Source organism: Zonotrichia leucophrys, chromosome 26 (assembly GCF_028769735.1).
Source record: "Zonotrichia leucophrys gambelii isolate GWCS_2022_RI chromosome 26, RI_Zleu_2.0, whole genome shotgun sequence".
NCBI classification, from domain to species: Eukaryota; Metazoa; Chordata; class Aves; order Passeriformes; family Passerellidae; genus Zonotrichia; species Zonotrichia leucophrys.
In genome coordinates, this window is record NC_088195.1 from 5,643,701 (window position 1) to 5,666,910 (window position 23,210).

At 47.4% G+C, this 23,210-nt stretch overlaps 2 protein-coding genes across 2 annotated transcripts; both read left to right on the plus strand.

Moving 5' to 3' along the window:
• Nucleotides 1-1,928: 1,928 nt before the first annotated feature.
• On the plus strand, nucleotides 1,929-10,531 carry LOC135458170 (sperm-associated antigen 4 protein-like). The gene is made up of 10 exons (XM_064733154.1): nucleotides 1,929-2,057; nucleotides 5,087-5,151; nucleotides 5,678-5,736; nucleotides 6,026-6,066; nucleotides 6,311-6,398; nucleotides 6,661-6,721; nucleotides 7,108-7,220; nucleotides 7,760-7,927; nucleotides 8,879-8,974; nucleotides 9,753-10,531. Exons 2-10 carry the CDS (start codon nucleotides 5,094-5,096, stop codon nucleotides 9,897-9,899), a joined length of 831 nt encoding a protein of 276 aa, XP_064589224.1. The 5' UTR covers nucleotides 1,929-2,057; nucleotides 5,087-5,093; the 3' UTR covers nucleotides 9,900-10,531.
• Nucleotides 10,532-15,049: 4,518 nt separating this feature from the next.
• LYZ (lysozyme) lies at nucleotides 15,050-17,536 on the plus strand. The gene is made up of 4 exons (XM_064733032.1): nucleotides 15,050-15,263; nucleotides 15,600-15,758; nucleotides 15,996-16,074; nucleotides 16,481-17,536. The coding sequence occupies exons 1-4, from the start codon at nucleotides 15,110-15,112 to the stop codon at nucleotides 16,539-16,541; spliced, it is 453 nt and encodes a 150-aa protein (XP_064589102.1). The 5' UTR covers nucleotides 15,050-15,109; the 3' UTR covers nucleotides 16,542-17,536.
• Nucleotides 17,537-23,210: the final 5,674 nt, after the last annotated feature.

Consider the following 23,210-nt stretch of genomic DNA (forward strand, 5'->3'; position numbering starts at 1 on the left):
GGGGCCTGGCCACTGCTCCTGCTCCCTCCTGTGTGGGCCCAGCCAAAGAAAATCCTCTGAAACACCAAATAATAAATGAGATATTAAATACCTCTTTCAAATAATGAAATATAGTGAGTTTCGATTAGATTTTAGGAAACAATCCTTCCTTGTGAGGGTGGGCAGGCCCTGGCACAGGGTGCCCAGAGCAGCTGGGGCTGCCCCTGGATCCCTGGCAGTGCCCAAGGCCAGGCTGGATGGGGTTTGGAACATTCTGGGACAGTGGAAGGTGTCCCTGCCCATGGCATCATCCCACAAGATGATCTCCTGTGGGAAATGAATTTGTAGAGAATTCTCAAAGCCTGACAGAAGGCTCACATGGAATAGCACAGACATTGCTGAGAGAGAAATGGAACTACTTTCAATGGACGGCCTTGCAAATGAGACTGGATACTTTGGAGAAATAGAACTATGAAAGGTGCATTGTAGTAGGACCCATGAGGGATAATTTTAGATAATTTGCTTTAAAGCATTTACAGCTTTATATGCTTTATAATATATTGTATATATGCTTTATAATATATTGTAATGGTTGGCTTCTAATTGTGATAGTGTGATTTATAACATCTGTATTGTCTCACCCTTCACATGAGACTGAAAATGGAATAAAAGCTTTTAAAACACCTCTCAGTTGCCCCATCTCTGGGTCAGAAAAGGCATAATCCAACAGTCTCCCTGGTCTCTTCCAATCCAAACTCTTCTGGGGTTCTAGTTTATGTTTTTCAGCTGGCCAGAGCTGAGGAGGGAGAAAAAGAAAGAGAAGCACAAGAGCTCAGCTCCCTAAGGAAGGTTTAGAGGGTGAGGAAGACCATCCCAATGAGGTTCAGAGTGGACCCCCTTGCTTTCTAACCTCCACACAAAGCCTGGATTCAGCTAGGTCTAATCTTTGCCTCGGATTATGACAATTGTTCATGTTTAATGGAATTATCTAGACAAAATTTGTAACAGTTAGTACTGAACAGCTACATGGAATTTTTATTAATTCAGCATTCCATCAGTCACTTACTGAGGATCTTTTGGAACTAAGAAATCTCTCCTGGGCATGGAAGGACCTCTTAATTTCAGGTGAAGGATCTGAAACCTTGAGTGGTGCTCCAGTTCAAGGGGAGTCACTGCTATGCAGCCCAGCTGCCACTCAGGGACAGCTCAAATTTGGCTTATCCTGGTGGCAATATTCATTGGAGTGAAGTAGGTGGCTGCTAGTCAGTAGTTTAGAGAAGATAGATGTCTTTGTTTTAGCTCTGTTATCTCCTTCTGTACTTTAGTTATTTTCCACTTTGGGGCTTTGAAACCACCTTTAAAAATATTTTTGCTTCACTTCCTTGTACCTGAGCCAGGAGCATTCCAGCTGTCAAATCCAACACAGGGCGTGGGGCCTGTTGCTCCACAGCTGGTCTGATCCAAAGTACAGCTGAGGGTCAGGTGTATCCATGAGAGGCACCATAATATTTATAAAATTGCCTTGGGGCCTCTTGCCATCTCTCTCTCTATCACTGGTTATGTTCCTGTATTTTCAATGTTTTTTTTTTTATAGACAGGAGAGTTTTCTTCTAATGACAAAATTCAGTGTCAGCACATGACTGGTTTACAAATGGAGATGAGAGCTGAGACAGGTCCTGCCTCTGACTCAGATTTCTGGCAGTAGTTCCATTTGAGGTAGTCTGCATCCCAAATGTGTCTCATTTGCAAATTATTAAGAATGGCCAATTAGGGCTATTACAAGATGAATTATTTAGTGAATAGACACAAGATTAACAGACTTAGGACTTTTAACAGACTGCTTACTACACAGGATGAAACAAAACCAACTGCTAGCAGATGAAAAGGTACCTATATTCCAGTAGATGGAAAGGTACCTACATTACAGCTAGTGAAGAAATAGTATAGATTAGGAGTCAATGTAATTTAGCATGGAATTGATGATTGAGTACACATAAGGTCCTTTCAACTCAATTCCTGGGAAAATATCTGTGGAATTTGCATCCAAACTCTGGGGAGAAATCCTTCACATTTCCAAGGTGTGTATAGGAGATTTCTGCCTCCATGAAAGCTTGTGCGGATTTTATAGTTTGTAAAGTGAATTGTCTGTCAGTCGGAAATTCCAGCTCATATCCCCACACCTTGTTCTCAAGGCCAGTTGTTTGTTGCCTGTTGGGGAAGATGAGACAGGAAAGCCTTATAAATATTATTGTCTGGCAAAAGATTTTGAGAATATGGAAACTATAAGTGAGATTGAAATGAAAGCAAGCTTTGAGATCCCTCAGTTACTGAACAACTGGAAAACAATGGTGTGGCCAGCTGAAGGTGATCCCCTTTTGATGGAACAACACCCTCTGCTTGCAGACAGGCCCAAGGGTCAGAGCAGACCCTGCCAGCTTGGCAGAAGGGGCCCAAAGAGGAGTTTTTAGGGTTTAAAATGTAACACAGTGTGGTGAGGTAATGATTCTTATAGGCTGTATGGAAATGCTGTAGGATTTGTATCTTGTGCTAGATTGGTTAGTGAGAATGAGAATATTCAACACAGAAGAAGATTTATGGTATTCTAACGGGAACCTCGCTGTCTTACCCTTTTACTCTCTTTTACTCTCTCACCCTCTCTGCCCCTCTCTTCTCTCAGTCCTGCTCCAGCTGTGGCTGGCAGCTCCCAGCAGGGCCCTGCACCCAGGCCCTTTGCAATAACCCACAAGTTCCCAGCCCTGGCTGCAGAGATCTCTGGTCTCTGTCCGTCCCCACCATCCTACCCCTGACACTCCTACAATTGTGCACTGGGAGCTCCATCCCTGGTACCAGAGAGAGAGAGAACTCACCAGCCAGGCCAGGCTGGGTTATCTCATCATCCATGTGATGGGACAACAATGCTGATGGACAGAACAGATCAGGTCTATTGTGAGAAGAGTCACAGGGAAGTCCTGCCACACTGGTTTCCAAGGGGCAGCTGGAGTTACTCAGCAGAAGTGACAGCTCTCAGTGGCTTTAGGCACAGGACTTGTGTTCCCATCTGGCTTTTTTGGTCCTTTTCTCAGTTATGTGGGACTGTGGTGCACACATGAGGTGTTTTGTTGGATGGCCCATCAGAAATGCCAGCTGGGTCTGTTCCAGCTGCTGTGGTTGTGCTTGGCAAAGCCTGGTGCTCTCACTTTCTCACACAGGTGTGCCCATGTTCACAGGGGTCTCAGAATGAGGGAAGAGATGAGGATCTGACTCTGTGTTTCAGAAGGTTAATTTATTATTTTATGATATATATTATGTTAAAACTATGCTAAAAGAAGAGAAGAAAGGATTTCATCAGAAGGCTAGCAAGCAAAGGAGAAAGAATGGAATGAATAACAAAGGCTTGTGACTGACCAAGAGTCCAAGCCAGCTGACTGTGATTGGCCATTAATTAGAAACAACCACATGAGACCAATCACAGATGCACCTGTTGCATTCCACAGCAGCAGATAATCATTGTTTACATTTTGTTCCTGAGGCTCTCAGCTTCTCAGGAGAAAATTCCTGGCAAAGGGATTTTTCAGAAAATACATCAGTGACAGTTGGGTGGTGGATGAACCATCTCACCTTCAGGCAGAGCTCCCAGCACTGCCTTTTGCAAACCACAATGGGGATGTGCAGATGCACAGTTCCACCCTGGGCACCCCAATTATGAAAGCAGAGGCAGCACAGCTGTGAGGTCAGAGCCTGCCCAGCCCTGTGGCACAGGACAGAACCCAGAGGGGCTGTGTGGCTGTCACACTGGGCACACACCACCTCCTGCTGCAGCTGGGCAGGCAGCTGAGCCCAGGGGGACAGGGAGGAGAAAACCTCACCAGAAAAACCACTGGAGTCTTCCAAAGCAGAGTTGACTGGAGCTCAGCAGCTGCACCATGAGCTGGTATGAAGTGGCTGCTCCTGCCCAGGGTGTCAGGTTGGAGCAGCAGGAGGGATGTGATTGTCACAGGGGTTGGAGCAGCATGGGGAAGCTGACAGGTTTGCTGAAGACCAACCTGTGATGTGTGAAATCCCCTTTCTGTGGGGATGGAAGAAGAGAAGAGGCTCAGGAGACAGGCATAACTTTTCTCTGGTTTCTTTTCCAAGGGATGTTGTTCAGGCTTATCTGGCAGGTGCCTTTGTCTCCTGGGGAGAAATTTTCTGAGTCCATGCCATCCTCACAAAGTGCACACTACACTGTCCTGCTGTGGGCAGGGGCAGGATGAGAATGTCTGAGGGCAGTGCAAGCACAGGGGAGAGCAGGGGGTGTCCCTAATCTGCAGCCCTGGGCTCTCACTTGGGTGACGAAGCTTGAGCACTGCTTGTGCTGTGGGCAGGCTCAGGCAGAGCAAAGCCCCCTGGCAGTGTCCTGGCACACCAGAACCTGAACCTCCAGCTTTGGCTGCAGAAGGACAAACTGCTGTGGAGCCAAGCACTCAGGGCAGAGCCAGGCATCTGCAGGGGAAGGCATTTCCCACCTCTGGCAAGAGACTGCAGGTGTGGGAGAGCTCTGGGACCAAAGTCAGGCAAAGCTCCTGTGCTTCCTTGTGGTTATTAATTTTTGTGGTGGTCTCCAGGATGAGGTGAGAGATGAGAATTGACTCCCAAGATCTCAGAAGGCTTACATTACATTACGTTACATATTACATTACATTACATTTACATTCTATTCTATTCTATTCTATTCTATTCTATTCTATTCTATTCTATTCTATTCTATTCTATTCTATTCTATTTTAAAACTACACTAAAGAAACAGAAAGGACACATCAGAAGGCTAGCAAAGAAAGATAATAAAAAACTTGTGACTGACCAGTCCCAACACAGCTGGACTGAGATTGGTCATTAATCAAAAACAATTCACATGGAACCAATCAAAGATGTACTTTTTGGTAAACAACTTCCAAACCACATTCTAAGCAATCAGGTAATTATTGTTTATATTTTGTTTCTGAAGTTTCTCAGGAGAAAAATTCTAGCGAAGGGATTTTTCATAAAATATAACAGTAACACTTCCTTGCTGTGAAGGGTTTTGCCTGAGGCTGGGTAATTGACAGCCCCAGGACTCCCTCTCTTTCAGGCAAAAGATGCTGCAGCTGAAGAAGAGCTTTAAAGTCTTCATCTTGTTGGTCTCAGTGGCTCTTGGTGAGTTTTCATGGGCAAACAACTGACAGTGACAGCCTGGATCCCAGCTTTCCTTTGGGGCCATCATGTGTGGAAGCTCCTGTGGCCCAAAAGGTGCCCTTGAGAGGCTTTGGGACCACCAGCAAGACCCCAGGCAGTCTCACAGCCATGCTCTGGCTGCTGGGCTGAGCAGCTTGCTGCAAGGTGGGGAGAGAAGGGCGTGGGTATTTCCAGAGCTGAACTGGGGATGCCCAGAAGGGAGTTACAGTGCAAGGAGAGGGGTGGGCAGGTCCTTCCCCAGCCCCTACAGCCTGGTCCTGGTGCTGACTGAAGTGAGGGGAAACAGGGAGTGGAATTGGGGCCACAAGCACTGCAGACCACGCTGCCATGTCCCTGAAGCCTCTCAGCCAGAGGCACATCCTCTCTTCACGCTCATTCCTCACCCCTGAGCTCACCTGCTGCCGACACCCAGGGCAGCAGGGAGCAGACAATGGGCCCTGGGGCTGGCTGCAAACCCCACCCCAGTGCCTGGTGCTGTGAATTGCAGGTGTCTTCTGTGGGACTGCCCTGTCAGAATGGTCACCATGGACAAAGGAACTTCTGGAGGTTAGTGACTGTGGTGGGACAGGCACCTCCTGCAGGGGATGTTGCTGATGGTGGCTGGATAAATCTGAGGCTCTTCTGCTCCTACACAGCACCACCCAAAGAAGCAGCAGATTGTGTAGTCTGCCCTGGGAGCCATGGTGGCTCTGGCAGTAGATGTTCTAATTGAGATTTTGGTGGTTTGGCAGTAAATGTTCTAATGAAGATTTTGGTGGCTCTGGCAGTAGATGTTCTAATCAAGATTGTGGTGGCTCTGGCAGTAAATGTTCTAATTGAGATTTTTCTCTTTCAGAAGATGCAAAGTGTATTTCCATCAGGACGAACAGCTTTCTGGTAAGAGACATTTCCTGAACTGGAACTGTGTCTGTGCAGAATGTCAGCTGACCTTGTGCTACCTGTGCTCAGTTTCCAAACACAAAAGGCTCCTGTCCTTCTTTCCTGCCTTCGCCTTTTGCTCAGCTTGGGCTGGAAAGAAGCTCAGCAAAGCAGGGAAAGCCCATGTGTCTGTTCACTGAGCTCAGGTGCTTCACAGAAGAAATGGGTTGCTTTGGCAAGATCTGCTTTTCTGTTCTTGCAGGAATTCACACACTTTGATTGAAACCCAAAAGTTGCAGAATCTGCTGGAAGAGGTCACTCAGCTGAGGGCGGAGATCAGTACTTTGAAGGTGACGCTGCCATTTTGGGGAAAGAGAACAGAAAGAGCCATTTCGGGTCTGGGCAGAGCCCCCAAGAAAGCTCTCCTTGGTATTGTTGGTGGGGTCAGAACATTGTGGCCACAGACCCTGTTCCTCAGCCCTTGTGGCTCCATCAGCAGCACAGTTTGCCAGCTCTGTGGGCATGGCATGCTCAGCTGGCACTGAGCTCTGCCTCTGTGGGTGCTGGCAGCCTGCTGAACTGTCCTCTCCCGTTTGCTCATGGCTTTCCCAGGAGCTGAGCCAGATAGCTTTGGACCCCTGTGTCAGGACAAACTGGGCCCTCAAGAGCACTGGTAAGGACATGAGCAGCCCGGTCTCCCTGCCCTGTGCCTGTCTGTGTCCTGCCACTGCCTCCACAGGGAGGGAGGGATGTCTGGGGCTGTTCTGGGGGGATGGCACAGAAATGACAAGGTTCCTGTGTGGATGGAGGGGCTCTCTTCCTCCCCACTGCACCTGGAGAAGGAATGGCTGGCTTGTGCTTTGCTTCCTCCCTGCACTCTCAGCCCTGTGGGAGAGGCAGTCACCAGCCCTGTGGCAGCTGTCATTGTCCCCCAGGGCAGGGTGGTGCAGGCAGGACAGGTGGACATGGAGCTGCCCAGGGGCACCAGAAATGCTGTCTGAGCACCAAGCCCTGCCAGTGTGCAGCTGCTTGCAGCCATTTCCTCTCCCTCCCTTACAGGAGCCACCATTGACACACAAAGAACTTCCCAGACCTATGACTGCAAAGATAGTCTTCCCTGCAGGATTTTACGCTTCTTCTGGGCTGCCAGCCCTCCTGATACTATCCTGCAGGTATCTTAGCAGAAATCACCACTTTTCTTCTCTCCTGTGAGTTTGGGAACCATTCCTGGGGCTCTCCCCTCAGCCCAGTGGTACTGATGAAGCCCACAGCACATTGGATTCCTGAAACCAAAGCTGGAGCACAGGGTTGGGCTTGCTGAGAAGCAGTGCTTCCTCTGCAGAGGGGAGTGGAGCCAGACTGAGCTCTGCTGCTGCATTCTGCCCACACTCCTTGGCCACAGCTGCTGAAAGGACTTTCTACCTGCTGACCCTGTCTCCACTGTCAACCCTAAGAAGTGCTTTACAGGGTGGGAGGAGGGACGCCCTGCAGAGTCCCTGGGCAGAGCTGTTTCTGCTGAGTAGGACGGTTTCATGACCAATATTCTCTGTTCTGCCATGATGAGACCACCTTGACAGGCAGGGAAGTTCTGCTTCTGCCCATTTCCTCACAGCTCCTTATTTCCTAGCTGAAACAGAGCCCACAGACATGTCAGGCCCAGTGCTTCAACCCAGGGTGGCCCACTCATCACTGCTCTTGCTTTCTGTTGCAGCCAAAGGTTTTCCCAGGAAACTGCTGGGCTTTCAAAGGCCATCAGGGCCAGGTTGTCATCAAGCTGCCAGCACGAGTCTACCTGACTGCCATCACACTGCAGCACATCTCCAAAGATGCCTCTCCAAGTGGGACCATCGTCAGTGCCCCCAAAGACATTGCTGTCTTTGTAAGTCTGCTGGGCCCTTCTGCTGGGGGTCTGGCCCTGGTGGGAGCTCAGAGTGAGGTTTTGTTTTGGTGCATCCTCTGAGCTGTGTGACCTGCACTCCCCTGAGCACTGCTGTGTGACACTTCAACGGCTCAAGAGTCTTGGGATTTCTGCTGGTCAGAGTGACCCCAAGATGTGTACAAGTCTCTTTTCCCAGCCTGGCGTTTGAAGAAGGAGTCAAGTTCTTCTGTTCTCATTCTCAAGCTTGTTTATTATTTCTTACCTATAACATCCTTTCTCTGGCCTGCTGAGGGCTGTTCAGCAGGTCAGACAGAGGCTCACTGACGGCCCTTGGAGGCGGTGTGGTCTTTTATACTAAAAACTACATGTACAATATTTACAATAACTTCCCAATACCTATCACCTGTGTTAGACAGCAAGTTTCTACCTTAAACCAATCCAAAAGTGCCACCATCACAGCAGAAGATGGAGGCCAAGAAGGAGAAAGGCTGGACATGCCCAGATTCCTCCATCTTGCCTCCTGAACCCCCATTCTAAAAACCTCAAAATACTATTTTTCACCCCATGACAAGCTAACTATTATTCTACTTAAAACCTCTTGACTTGTAATTCTTCATCTAAGGTTGGTAATTTACTCCATGGGTCAAAATCAAAGTCTCAGGTGTCTGTGGGCTCTGTGCCGAGGTCTCTGAGACCCCTGGCAGAGGCTCGAGCCATCCAGGACAGCCAGAGAGATGTCCTGAGTTCTGACCCAAGAGGTCCATTCTTTGTAAGACTCCTTCTGGCCAAACAGGTATGAGTTCTTGACCAAAATGCAAGGCAGAGACTGAGCTCTACCCTGAGAACTTCCCTAACCAACTGCCAGAGGCCTGGGAGAGGCTGACCCAAGTCTGTACATTCCCTCTTTGTGGGGATGAGCCTGACTCACTCTCCTTGTGCTTTGCTCCCAAGGGGGTGGATACAGAAGAGGACACAGAAGAGGAAACTCTCCTGGGGATGTTCACCTTCAATGTGGAAAAAAACCCCACACAGACTTTCCCTCTGAAGGTATGCTCCACGCATGGGGGGCAGGAGTAAAACAGGTTTGCTTGCAAATCCATGGCTGGGAAGGTGCAAATGTTCCCTCCTTGGGCAGAGGGTCCTGGGTTGCTGCTGAAGGAGACCTGGTGGGGCTTGGAGGGCAGAGCAGCACGTGGTAGTGGTGGCTGAAGGACAGGGTCAGGCCCATGGCAATACAGCTCCTGGGAGATCCCTGGCTGCAGGCACTGCCTTCAGAAAAAAAAGCCAGATGCACATACAGCCACAGCACCCAAACAAACAGACCTTGTGGCATGGAGAAATGGGGACAAATGGTGGCAAAAGCCATCAGGCATCACTGTTGTTCCACTGTGTGCCCTGCTGACAAGCTGGACAGTGTCACCCCAGCACAGAATGTCCCTTCTCTCCCATTGCTCTCAGTCTGCCAGGAGGAAGGCAGGCAGAGGGCATGGCAGGGGCTCAGTAGGGTGACACACAGTTGGGGTGACACACAGTTGGGGTGACACACAGTGGGGTGACACAGCAGTCTCATGCACAGGAGCACATCCCCAGCCCCTCTGTCAGCACAGAGCAAGGGACAGAGGGAATGGAGGAGCTGGGCCAGCGTGCAGAGGATGCCAAGTGCCTTCCCTTGCCCTCAGCCTCCCCAGCAGCCCTAGTAGCAGCTTCAGATCTCTATTGCTCCTCCCAGCTTCTTTTGGGAGCTTGTTCCTGAGCAGAATCAGGTCTGGCAGGGTGACACTGATTTCATTGTTGATTTTAACACCCGCTTTTTCCCACTTCACAGAACATGCTGCTCCCCAGAGCTTTTTCACATGTCAAACTTCTTGTGAAGAGCAACTGGGGAAACCCGTGGTATACCTGCATTTACCGAGTGAAGGTTCACGGAAAGATGGAAAACCAGAAAGACTTAACCCAGGGCCAAGATAAATAAGAAAAGACAAATGAAGAAGAAAGGGCAGGGGGAAGAAGGGAAATGGGGGGAATTATGTGGCATCCCAATGTTGATTTTAGACTCTGCATGTGGGACTGTGTCAGGTGAGTTTTAGGTAAGATATAAGGAATTATAGAATCATTTAATCCCCTCTATAGAAAGGGACCCACAAGGATCATCAAGTTCAACTCTAAGTCCTGCACAGGACAGCCCCAACAACCACACCATGTGTCTGGCAGCTGGCTTGGTGCTGTAGCCAATTCACTGGGGAACCTGACCAGTACCTGACCACATTCTGGGTTCTGGGTTCTGATTCTTCACCCAGAAGGTTCTTCACTCAGAAGAAGAAAGTTCTTTACCCAAGGTTCCTCACCTGTTTCTTCTGGACAGTTACAGGCTTTTCTGGACAGAAGAGGTGTAGGGGTCCCTTCCATGTCAGGGGTTCCATGGTACCATGATTCTATGATTCTATGACCATTTGTTGCCAACCCATCTCTTGTAAACCCCTGACACAGTGCTGTGTATGTCCCATCCCAGAAGCAGAGTGGAAGCCACAGGTCCAAGGTTTTAGACAATGGCAGAATGGATGGAAACCTCTCCTCCTTGCCCATGACACACTAATTTGTGCCAGAGCCTCGCACTATTGACTAAAACAAATAAAGCCATCGATCCTGGGAATTGAACTTCAACATTTGTTTGATGAGTAGAGCTGTAAACAGTAAATAAGAAAGCAAAGGATGGGGATTCCACCACCTCCATGGGCAGCTCCTTCCAAGGCCTGACCACCCTTTCCATAGGGAAATTCCTGCTGATGTCCAACCTGAACCTGCCCTAGCGCAGCCTGAGCCCGTTCCCTCTCCTCCTGTCCCTGTCCCTGGAGCAGAGTCTGACCCCTCAGCTGTCCCCTCCTGTCAGGAGCTGTGCAGAGCCACAGGGTCCCCCCTGGGCCTCCTTTTCTCCAGGCTGAGCCCCTTCCCAGCTCCCTCAGCTGCTCCTCATCAGACTTATGGCACATGACTTTTAGCTAGGAATTCTCTGCAAACCCCTTTGTAACAACCTCATGCTGGTTTACTGTCACTTAAGTTAATCCAGGACAGGGATTTAATTTTTTTGTTACCAAAAAAAAGCAGCATTCATTATTCAGCCAGATGCACGGGGGGATAGCTTCTCCCAAAGATGTGCATGCTGAGTACAGGAAAGTTTCTGTTTATATTCTGGATTTTTTATACATATTCATTGATTGTCCCAGACTAAACATACATATGATACATATGATTATACATATGATTTTTATACATATATTTTTTCATACATGCTTATTATTTCCCCAAAATCATTAACATATTTCCCCATTTCTTCTTCAGTCCTGGGGTGTGTCTCTGGTGGTCCGTGGTGGTTGTGGACCCCAATGTTCCAGGTGACCTTGCTGAGCTGGCAGGACACTGAGGCTGGTGAATTTCCAGACTCCTTACACAATGGGCATTGTGCAGTTTCCATAGGCCAGTCATTATGGAACAAGCTTTGTGTTAGCTCACCAGGTGTAGGCCATTTATCATCTGGTAACAATTTTATTTATGGCATTATCTTCATCCTTCCCGTTAACCCACAGTCTCAAATTTTAAAAGGCAGGACTTTAAAGTGAGGTAATTACATTTTTAGTACTCCCATGCAAAAAAAAAAAAATCAACTCAGAGAAAAAATATTTTTCCACATGACCAATTTATGGAAGTAGCTCACTCTACTCAGCTGAGCTTCAAGTCTAAGTTGCTGGGGAATCCCCTGGCAGCAAAAGCTCTAACAAGTGCCACTGTCACCTCCCTTATGAATCAGACAAGTAAAGCAATCCTAAAAAGCACCACTGACTAGTAAGGAAGCCAACTTCAAACTGGGGCACAGAAAGAGCAGTGAACAGCTCAGCAGTGAACCCTGCTGCAACTAAAAGCTATTCAGGTGTTACATTTCCACAAAGAATTGCCCCTGTTCCTTCAAATAATGTAGGAAAGCTATTGTTGTGAATGTTAGGCTCTTTTTTTTCCATTTTAATTCTTATCTGACAGTTGAATCTCAAGTTGTGCAAAACTTTGTTTAAAAAGTCCAACCTTCTATACAAAGTGGGTCTTGGAAACAAATTCTGGACTATGCAAGGGTAAATAAAATAACAAATACATATTTCACAGTTATTTACAAATTTTGTAATACCTGTCACTCATTTAAGAACCGTTTACTCAAGTGTAAAGCCAAGCACTGAAATTTTACACTAAACAAACTGTCTCCAGGAAACACATTCTAAAAGTGCCTTAGTAAAGGAGATCCCTTTCCCAGAAACAATAAAAACTTTCCTGGAATAAACCACAGTTGTCACTGAAAATGCAGGAAAAACAAAATTCTCCAACATTTTTAGCGTTGGAGAATCAATGCATTACTTCCTTCTGGCCAGGATGTTGCTCTAGCCAGGATGTGCAATAGAAATAATTTCATCCACACAGCCTGGGTTGTGCAGAGAAAATCCATGACACATGAATTTTACCAGATTTTTCACAAACTTTATACAGTCAAAACCCATTGGTTCAAGGTTTATTGGTTCCAAGTTACACAGTTTGTAGTATTTGGTTTCTTATTGGTTACAGATCTCTCTGACTGATGCTAATTAGGTCCTCCTTCTTATCTATCTCTTATCTATCTTTTCTCAGACCAGGTGTCTCTGACCATGCCAGGAGTGATGTTTGTTGTTAAGACAATTCTTGATGGTTGTTACCTTTTGTGTATCTTCTGTGCTACCCCTAGCCTGCAGAGATGTTAAGCTCATCAGGCCTGGAGTGGTGAAACATTTGAAAATAGACTTTAATTCCATTTGGGCAAAGGCAAACAAAACCCCTGACTAATGTTATACAAAATATTTTAAACTTGGTATTATTTCCAACAAGAGGGACCCACATAAGCTCCTCACTGAGCTAGAGGGTTATAGAGGCATGGATTCCTTCCCTGGAATTCATGGCAAATGTGAAGCCTTTGCACAATTTCCTCCAACTTAGGTGTGATGGCTGTTGATGTAATAATGCATAAAGAAACCAGTGAAATTATTTCTTCTGCCAGTGTCCTCTGTGACTGCTAGAGAAGAAAAAAGAAGCTCTTATATTCAACATCTCACCCACAATCCCCTCCCAAAATACTCTGTTAACCCTCAATCCTTCCTTCTTCAAAGCTGTGTGGCATTGTTAGCATGAAAGGATAAAGAGCTTGCTTTGGAGCTAGAGGAGGAAATAAACCACAGAGGACCCTTTCAAGGATTGAGAACCTGAAAACATGTAGAGGAATATAATTCCTGCATCCTGAGTTTCTCATCCAATGGTGGTTTAGCTGTCGAGCCCCACACAGCTGCTCCCTCACTGCCCTGCCAGAAGGATCAGGGAGAGAATCAGAGGGGTTAAAGCTGGAAAATTCATGGGTTGGGATAAAGACAGTTTAATATGGAAAGCAAAAGTTACACATGCAAACAAAGCAAAACCAGGAATTCACTCCCTGTTTCCCATGGGCAGGCAGGTGTTCAGCCATCCCACGGAGAGCAGGGCTCCAGGACACACAGCAGTGACTTGGGAAGGCAAACAGCATCACTGCAAACATCCCTCCCCTCCTTCCTTCTGCCCCCACTCTATGTACTGAGCAGGGTGTCAGTGGCCTGGACATGCCTTTGGTCACTTTGGTCACCTGTCCCAGCTCCCCACACACCCCCAGCCCCCTTGCCAGCCTGGCAGTGTGAAAAGCAGAAAAGGCCTTGGCTCTGTGTGAGCACTGCTCAGCAATAACAAAAACATCTCCATCATCATCCCTGCATTCAGCACAAATCCAAAATAAAGCCCCATGCCAGCCACTGGGAGGGAAATTACCTCAGCCACACCCAGCACAGTCATCTTTTGCTATTTCTTCATCAGACACAACAATATGAGAGACTCCTGCTACTCAGCTGTGCCATATCGTCTTAGCTTTATGTCTTTAATAACCACTGCCTCTTTTTATTTTTACCTTTCAAGATCTTTTCTTATCCTTATTTTCTTGAGCTTTTTGATGCATAGAGTAGGAGAAAGAAAACTGATGTCAAAGGCAGCCAATGTAGTGGTAGTGACCACTTGAGGTAGTGACAGTCTTGAGGTAGTGACCAATGAAGTTAATGTCCAGTGATCAGCCATGGCTTGTAATATACAGTCCATGCAAACAAAAACCTGATAATAAATCAGGTTTCTTTCTGTTGTATGTAGTTCATTGTTCAGAAATATTTTACAAGGGATAGTAGGAAGATGAATTAAGAATATACAGCTGGCTACTCCCTCTTCACCTCCTTTGCAGGAGGTTCTATTCAAGGACATTTTTCATGGTTGATTCTTAACTCATTGCCATTCCCAGTAAATTCTTTTTATCTCAGTTTGGGATTGGAGAATGTGAGAGGAGCAGCTTGTAGACTTTTTAATGAGAGTGCTAAATTGGGGAATATTATTCCTTGACCATGACGGGGGATGCAGCCAAGACAGCTGACGCCCACTGACCATGGCATACCCCAGACAATGAGTAGTGTCCTGCTTGAAGTATAAACCTGGGGGAAGAAGAAGGAAGGAGGGGGACATTTGGAGTGATGGGGTTTGTCTTCCTGAACCACAGCTAATGTGGTGGAGCCTGGTTTCCTGGAGGTGGCTGAACATCTTCCTGCTGATGGGAAGGAGTGTTTCCCTCTTTATTTTGCTTTTTCTTGCATGTGTGGCTTTTTCTTTCCTCATTAATCTGCCTGTATCCCAACCCAAAAGTTTTCTAACTTTTACTTTTCCCATCCCACCAGGGTGGGAGAGATTGAGTAACTTATCAGACTGCTGGGGTTAAACCATGACACTCACACAAGGGAACTACAGCCATGACATTTGGAATAATATTCAACTGAGGATTTCTGGAGTGTCTGGGGAAAACATATGCCCCGGCCTTGAAGGATCAGTGAAATAGGTACCGGCACCTTCCAGGAATTTTGGAGTTGTTTTGGACTTTGTTTTGGAGTTTGGCCCACTTCCTTATTGGCTTCTTACTGTAAAGACTGCCCAGACTTCCCAGATATGCTTGCTCAACCGGCTGATCCCTCCCCCTGGGAGCACGAATAAAAGGCTGCCATTGCCAGCAGTCCTGGCAGCCAGGCAGGTCAAGCTGCTTTGGCGCATCTTGCTGTGGACTGCAAGATGAGCAAGTCAATGATCTTCCTTGGTTTTCTTCTTGTTTTCCTTAGCCTGGCTCTGCCAGGCACCCAGGGAAAAATAATTCCCAGATGTGAGATGGTGAAGATCCTACGTCGGAATGGCTTTCAGGGCTTTGAGGGCACAACTGTTGCTGACTGTGAGTATAATGAGCTGCCACAGCACCTCTCTGCCTGTACCACCTTTGTCTCTCTCAACTTCTTTTTGATCTTCCAGCACTATTCTGTCCCTCCATTTCTTTGACTTCATATTTTCCTCCTCCCCTTCCTTGCTCCCTTCTATAGTTCACACAGCAAATATCCATCTAGAGCTTTGTCCTTCCAAGAATTTACCCATCCAATTCTCAAAGTTATGATATCACCACTTTAATTACTCCTCCAGCACTTCATTCATCCTGGATACTTTCATATGTTTCCTCTTATTTACCCTCAGCATTCCTTAATGTTCTCCTCTGGGATCTCTCTTCCTCCTGCAGGGATGTGCCTGGTGAAATATGAGAGTGATTATAACACAAAAGCATACAATAACAATGGTCCAAGCAGGGACTATGGCATCTTCCAGATCAACAGCAAGTACTGGTGCAATGATGGCAGGACCCCTGGCTCCAAGAATGCCTGCCACATCAGTTGCTCAAGTAAGTGGTAGGACAGAACAAAGAACCTTTATTTGTTCATTCCATGAAAGCACCTGCTGTGTCCATGACACCTGCCAACAGCTGCTGTGGGCATTTCTGTCTGTGTTTCCTCCATCCATCTTCTCAGTGTCCCACCCACCCTTCCTTCCTGATGGACTCCTTTCCATCTGCCAGTCTGTCCCTGCTCTCCCTCTGTCCTGCTTTCCTCCACACTGATGTTTTCTCCCTTCTCCCCAGAACTGCAAGATGATAACATTGACGATGACATTCAGTGTGCCAAGAAGATTGCCCGGGAGGCTCATGGCCTCAGCCCCTGGTAAGGATATTTGCAGTTGACACTGGGGCAAAACAGATCAAAGCCAGTCCTGCTACTGACTGAGGGAGGCAGGGGGATCAATGGATGGGAAGCTGGATTTGGGGCAGTTTAGCACAGTCCTTCTCCTAAAGCTGAAAGGAGAAGATAGGAATCCTGCCTTGCAGCATCTCCCCTGAATTTCCCTCCTCTCCCAGAGCTCTCCTTTTTGTTCTCTTCCCCTTCTCTCAGCTCACTTAGATTGAGCTCCATTTATTAATTATACAAATAATTTCCATTTATTTGTAACTTTCAGAGGGATCATTGAGAGTCTTCACCCAAGACTCTCAAAGATTACCCAACTCTGTTGTCATAACCAATTCAATCATAACCTAACTCCTCAAATTACAGAATGTGTTTGTTTTTTCAGGTATGGCTGGAAAAACCATTGCCAGGGCAGAGACCTGAGTTCCTTTGTCAGGGGCTGCTAAATCACTGCACAGATATTGATTGTTTCCTCAAGACCACCAGAGATGGAGAATGACAGCATTTGGAGAGAGGGCCAGGGAAATGCATGGGTGTGGGGAATTAAATGCAGTATATTACTGAGTGGGTACTGGCTAGTGCTAACTCCGGAGGTTTTCACACTGCTGCAATGCAAACAGAGAGCTTACAGCTCACAGCTTAATAAAAACAGGCATAGCAATAAGCCACTACAGAATTTCAGCCTTGATTTACTTGCATAATCCTGACTCAAGATTTTGTTACCCTAACAGGGTTTAGCAACATTTAGAGTTCGTCTCTCCTTTTGCTTCTTTCTCTGTTCTCCTTCACCCCTCCCTTCCTCCTCTCCTTCCCCTTTATTTTTTTGCCCATTCTTATTGGAGTGTCTGTAGTGAGGAAATACAAAAATTTCATTAACATTGTGTAAGATGTGCAGAATTATGTTGTGTTATGACCAAGACAGTCACTGATTGAGACAGACCAGGGACAGAGAGAGAAAACTATGCTGAAACACGACATTGCTCCTTAAATTTATCTGAGCATCTGCCCCTGGCTGGTATGAGGGATAGGCACTGAAACATTTGGGCATCTGGCCTGAGGGAATACAGCATTTCTTATCATTTTTTGAGGAAGTCAATCAAACACAGCCTAGAGTGCAGGCAGCATCTCTGTGAGGAAATGATGGGTTGGAAAGGCTGTTAGGGAAAGGAAATGTTTTGCTGTTTAGTTTACAAGTCCTTTTTCCAAATGAAAGCTGGATTCAGAAACAGTGCATGAATGAAAGGTGCTAACACTGAAAAAACATGTTTACTGCTTCATGTGCTTTCTGCTGCTGCTACGGGAGCAATGACTTCTTTGGTGCTTATGAAATAAAGGGATGCTTAAACTCATGTCTTGTGTGACTGTATAAACCAATCATTAAAGGCATGTTTGTTTAGATGGCTGCATCTTAAATAAAAAAGCTCAAAGTAAGCCTTGTCTGAAGTCCTTCTTCCCCTTTTCCCCAGTGTTGGAAGTTAGAATTTTTCCTTTTTATTTTCTCTCACTCATGGATTTTTTTTCCTGTTTGTTGCCTAAGAGATGGGAGCACAGATTGTCCTGGGGTAACTCAAACTGAGACACAGATATTCAAGAGAGACAAAAGATGTGGACAAAGTGGCCAGGGAAGGGGTGAAGTTTGCAGTCTCTTAGCTGAGGGGTTTCTCTTGGGAAGGGCAAGGATGCTGGAAGATTTTGGCTGGGGGATTGGGGTGAAGCTCAGCTCTCTCCTGCTCTGTCTTGGGATCACAGTGGAGACAGGTGAGGTTTTGGTGCTGGATTTGCTGCCCAGAGGATTTGCTGCCTCTGTGCAAATTTTTTCCTGCACTGCTTCTCCTACTGTGGGTGAGACTTTGTTTGCAAGAACTGGGACCTTTCCAACACCCAGCCTCACTGGGAAGGTGACCCCAACCCTATCTCCCTTAGTGTGATATATGCTATAAAATAATTTGTGCTAAAGGAAGTGAAAACCACAGCATTTTGTGTACAAAGCCAGTGTTGGGCAACAAGCAATAAAAGGCTTGTTGCAGTAACAGGCTAGGTGATAAGAATGGAGATTGCAACACCAGGAGGACTCTGTCCCCAGGGATGGATATTTCAAGGTATTTCTTTCTGTCTGACAAGACCCCAGCAGGAGGTATTTGATAGGCATCATGAGAAGTTTGTCCCAGAAAGTTTTCACCTGACAGGATTCCAGGAATTATCCACCGGTTCTGGGAAATGTAGCAGCAAGAAAGAAAAAACTATTATAATAAGCTAAAGAAAAGCCCCTTCAAGAGCCCAAAAGACTGTATGAAATAGACCCCTTAGAAATGACATTTTGGAGACCCACAGGGACTTTGGTGCGATAGAGGCCAAATCCTGAGTATCCCCGACCCTGATCGCTCAGAGTCGAAGTTGCTTGTGGCTTTTTCCAAATTGATACTTTGATTTTCAAATAAATTTCCTTAATTATTAAATTGGAGTATTCCTTATAACACTTAACATCTCCTGGTTCCGTGTGGCAGCTGTTTGCGAAGCCTGTCTGCCGCTGCCCAGCCCCGCTGTTTCCCGCCGTTCCTCTGGGCTTTTTCCCTACACTTTAACCCAGCATTCCGTGCCTTCCGGGACACCTGCGGCTCAGCTACAGCTCAGAGTTTCTGCCTCATTTCATTTGCCATCCCGGGTGTGCCTCTGCCGCTCCAGCCGCAGCTCCGAGGCTCCCGATACAGCTCCTCTGGCCACCCTGAGGGCACCGGGCCCGGCTGTGCCGTGGGTGTGAGGGATCCCCTTCTCCATCTCTGCTGCCACCGTGAGGGGCACCGTGCCCGGCTGCTCTGTTGTGTGAGGGAGCCCCATCTCCATCTGACCCACCACCCTGAGGGGCACCGGGCCCGGCTGCCCCGTTGGTGTGTGAGGGAGCCCCTTCTCCATATCCCCCATCATCCTGAGGGGCACCGGGCCTTGCCCTGTGGGTTTGTGAGGGAGCCCCTTCTCCATGTTCCTTTCCACCCTGAGGGGCACCGGGCCTGGCTGTCCTGTGGGTTTGTTTGTGAGGAAGCCCCTTCTGCCTCTCCCCTGTCCACCATCACTGCCTGAGGGAGATGAGCTGGGGCTGGGACTGGGATTGGGACTGGGACTGGTTTTGTGGGGCTAGAACTGGGAATGGGATTGTGGGACTGGGACTGGGACTGGGATTGGGACTGGGACTGGGATTGGGAATGGGACTGGGACTGGGACTGGGAATGGGGGTGGGACTGGGACTGGCACTAGGTTTGTGGGGCTGGGACTGACAGATTGTGGGTCTGGGTCTGTGGGGCTGGGTCAGTGGGTCTGGGTCACTGGGGCTGTAGTTCTGGGGCTGTAGGTCTGTGGTGCTGGGTCACTGGGTCAGTCAGTGATTCTGGGTCACTGGGTCTGAAGTTCTGGCTGTCACTGAGTCTGTGGTTCTGGATCTGTGGTTCTGGGTCACTGGGTCTGCAGTTCTGGCTGTCACTGAGTCTGTGGTTCTGGATCTGTGGTTCTAGGTCAGTGGGTCTGTGGTTCTGGGTCACTGGGTCTGTAGTTCTGGCTGTCACTGGGTCTGTGGTTCTCTTTGTTGTTGCTGCCAGCATTTAGCCAGTGAAAACCCATCACAGGCTTGAACCAGAAGGGGGAATTACCTCATCACCTGTGCTTCTAATTGGGAATTCTAGTCAATTATGATAATTTGCTAAACTTAGAAAACTGTGTTCACCCCGTGGGAGGTGGGCTTTTATGGATATTTTCTCATAACTGCCCCCGAAGGACTCCAATAAAGACCAGCTTTTTATTACCTCCTCAACTAATATTATCTCAAAAGTGTGTGTTTTTCATTTATAGGTTCTTAAAGAATCCCCTTGACTGTACCAGTTGAGTGGTAAAGTGTCCCTGATACTCCAGTACACATGTACTGGAGCATGGTAAAGATGAGAATAATTCTGACTGCAACAGGATGCTGATTCTTTGCTGCTTTTCTCTGCCAAGGTCAGGATTAAATGTGTGAGATGGTATTTCTTGTTTGGACTCAGATGTTTATTACTTCTTATCTCTGTCACAGTCCCACAAACCCTGAGTTCTACAGCACTTCACTCTAACAGACTAAAAAAGGAGCCCTGTCTTTGTCTCTCTACAAGGCCTTTTAAGGATAAACTGTCCAATTAAGAAATGACACCTAAATTATTTTTTCTTTTAACCCAATAACCATCCACTCACAACCAAGCCCACAATGTGGACTTTTTTCTTGTTCTCTTGGGGGTCAGTGCCTGTCAGCACAGAATGTCTGAAATTCTCAGCATCCAGGGTTCCAACAGCAGGAGTCTTCAGTGAGCAACCAAGATGGATAACAAAGGATAACAAAGGATAACTGCTAACAGTTAGAACTGTTAGCCTTGGTAAATAATTTACCTGAGTTCTAACTTGAGTAGAATGGTACCATTGTTCCCAACTTGGGTTATGGCCAGGATGAAAACTTGGAATTGATAGGAAAGATGTGATAGGAAAGAGAATTTAGTCATTACTTTATTCTGGCCAGGATGTGCAACAGAAATTATTTCATACACGCATGTCCAGGTTGTGCAGTGAGATTCATTCTGTCACACATGCCTCTTTAGCAGATTTTCACATATTTATACGTACAAAGCCCCAAAGAAATCCTTGTTCATTGGTCTTAAATGACACAATTCTTAGTATTTGATCTCCTATAGGTTGTTGATCCCTTTGCCTTCAAGGCTGATTTGTTCTTCATTCTTTTGTTCCCTTATCAATCCCCCACCCCTGACACCCCTCAAGGTGCAATCCCCACCTTTGAGAATCATTGAGGGATGTGACACATTTCACTGAATCTAAGGGGAATTTTTGACAGGTTCCTCTGCACAGATCAGTACAGATGTGCACATCTCTGAATGTGCGTGATTTGATTCTGCTATGAATGCTTTTTATCATGAGGCTATTACTGTCACTGTTAAAGCGTAAAAAATGCTATTGAAAGTTTAATTGTTAAATCAGTCCATGATTGAGTGCTGCTAAACCCTTTTGCATCATTATCTTTTTTGTACTCCCACCCTTTTTCATCCTCAGTAAATGTAAAATCCCCTCCATGTAAATTATCCTAAATGAATTCCAGTCTGGTTTTCCTACACATACTTCAGCCACGTAGCCAGCAACAGGCTGGACATCATAATTCAACTCCCTTAAGTTGCATTTTCACAAATTTACATTAAAATCTGCTTTCACCAGTACCTTTGAGTGCTCTTGGTGACACCAGCTGGCACATATGACTATACACACGTGTACATACAGATACATGGACATACCCATGGGAGAAAGGATACTCACTTCCAAAAATTTTAAAAGGTTTATTAAAACCTTATCAAAAATATAACAGAAGACTGAATGGAGAAAATATTACAGCGCTGGGAGCAAAGGATTTTTCCCATCATGTGCTCACCCACACAATGGAGGTTTTGCCTTTTAACCGTTTATCCACTCCCAAATTTCTCTCCATCTGTTCCATCCTTCTTTGCTGTCCAGTGGTGGAGGTAATTTCCTTAAATCTTGATTAGAGGTCAGCTGTTGCCATAGTAACGAGCCAACCCTCCCAAATGTCCCAAACACAGGTCACCCCTGATAACAATACAAGGGGAGGTGTAAAACATAAATATAAAACTTCTCTGAGCATATTTACATAACATTTGCCTTTAATTGTGGAAGTCACCCATGGCATTCCTCGCCTATCACACACACACACACACGCGCGTGTCTGGCCACAGAGGTGAGGACAGGAGCACCAGCGGCACCAAAGCCCCATCCTGCTCCCCTCTGGGTAATCATGCCTCAGTCCTTGGGTGGAGAAACACAGACAGACACACAGACACACGAGCGGTTCCATGTGCACACACGGCTGCAGAGCCAGCCCAGCACCTCTGCCTGCCCGGCCGCTCTCCCAGAATCTCCCCAGCTGCGGGCACTCGCTGTCCCCTCGCCTCGCACCCAGAGGCGGCCCGAGGCGCTGCTCCGCTCCGGGAGCGAGTCCCCGTGCGGGGACGGAACCGCTCGGTACCGCAGCAGCTCCGGGACCGGGAGCGGGCGGAGCTGCGGGGCCGGAGAGGGGCGGGAGTGGGGCCGCCAGCGGCGGCGGGCGAGCGGCACAACGGGCCGGGGAGCAGCTTTTGGCTCGGCACGGCTCGGCTCGGCTCGGTACGGCACGGCACGGCGGCAGGAGATGCACCTGCGGGAGTCAGATCCCCATCCTAGCCCTTTTCTCTGGGACCCTCCCCAGGCCGTGCCCGTGCGGTAATGGAGCGGGAGAGGGACAGTGCAAGCTCAGAAGTGTGTGAGGAAGAGGAGAACGGCTGTGAGGAGGTTCCACGAGGAAGGAGTCTCTCGCTGCCGGGCAGGTAGGGAGCAGCTCCATCGGGCAGAGCGCTGTCCCTGGGTGCTGGAGCCATCCCGGCTCGGGTTTGGTGCCCTGTGCCAATCAGAAATTAGAAAACCTGACAGAAGGCTCACACAGTGTGCACCTGTATGCAAACCTTGAGATAAGAAATGCTGACTGAGAAATGCCATGGAGTAGGACAGACATTGCTGAGAGAGAAATGGAACTAGGAACAAGTTTCAAAGGCTGGCCTTACAAATAAGACTAAATACTAGAAATAGAACTATGAAAGATGCATTCTGTTAAGACCCACGAGGGATAATTTCAGATGATTGGCTTTAAAGCATTTACAGTATAGTGCAGCTAAAGCTGATAGGCCAAGAAATGCTTATAATGTATTGTAATTAGGAAATAGTTGGCTTCTGATTGTGATGGTGTGAATTACAACATCTGTATTGTCTCACCCTTCACATGACGCTAAAAATAGAGTAAAAGTTTTTAGAACGCTTCTCAGTTACCCCATCTGTGGGTCAGAAAAGGAGTTAATCCATGTGCCAACAGCTCCCGGCGGGGCTTAGGGCGGCTCGGGGCTGGTTGTGAGCCCAGGGAGCTGCGGGGATGCCCTGCCCAGCCCGGCCGCCCTCCCCTCGGCTTCCAGGGTGTCCCAGGCACATGTTCGTCCTGCAGATCCCCGCTAGATGGGCCCCGAGGCCTTGCGCTCCCTGCACCGGCAGCAGGGGAATAG

Coding starts and splice junctions, on each gene's coding strand:
- LYZ (XM_064733032.1), top strand. CDS start 15,110: ATGAGCAAGTCAATGATCTTCCTTGGTTTTCTTCTTGTTTTCCTTAGC. Junction 15,264..15,599: donor GGGCACAACTGTTGCTGACT/GTGAGTATAATG, acceptor TTCCTCCTGCAG/GGATGTGCCTGGTGAAATAT. Junction 15,759..15,995: donor CTGCCACATCAGTTGCTCAA/GTAAGTGGTAGG, acceptor CCTTCTCCCCAG/AACTGCAAGATGATAACATT.
- LOC135458170 (XM_064733154.1), top strand. CDS start 5,094: ATGCTGCAGCTGAAGAAGAGCTTTAAAGTCTTCATCTTGTTGGTCTCA. Junction 6,067..6,310: donor TCAGGACGAACAGCTTTCTG/GTAAGAGACATT, acceptor CTGTTCTTGCAG/GAATTCACACACTTTGATTG. Junction 8,975..9,752: donor CACAGACTTTCCCTCTGAAG/GTATGCTCCACG, acceptor CCCACTTCACAG/AACATGCTGCTCCCCAGAGC.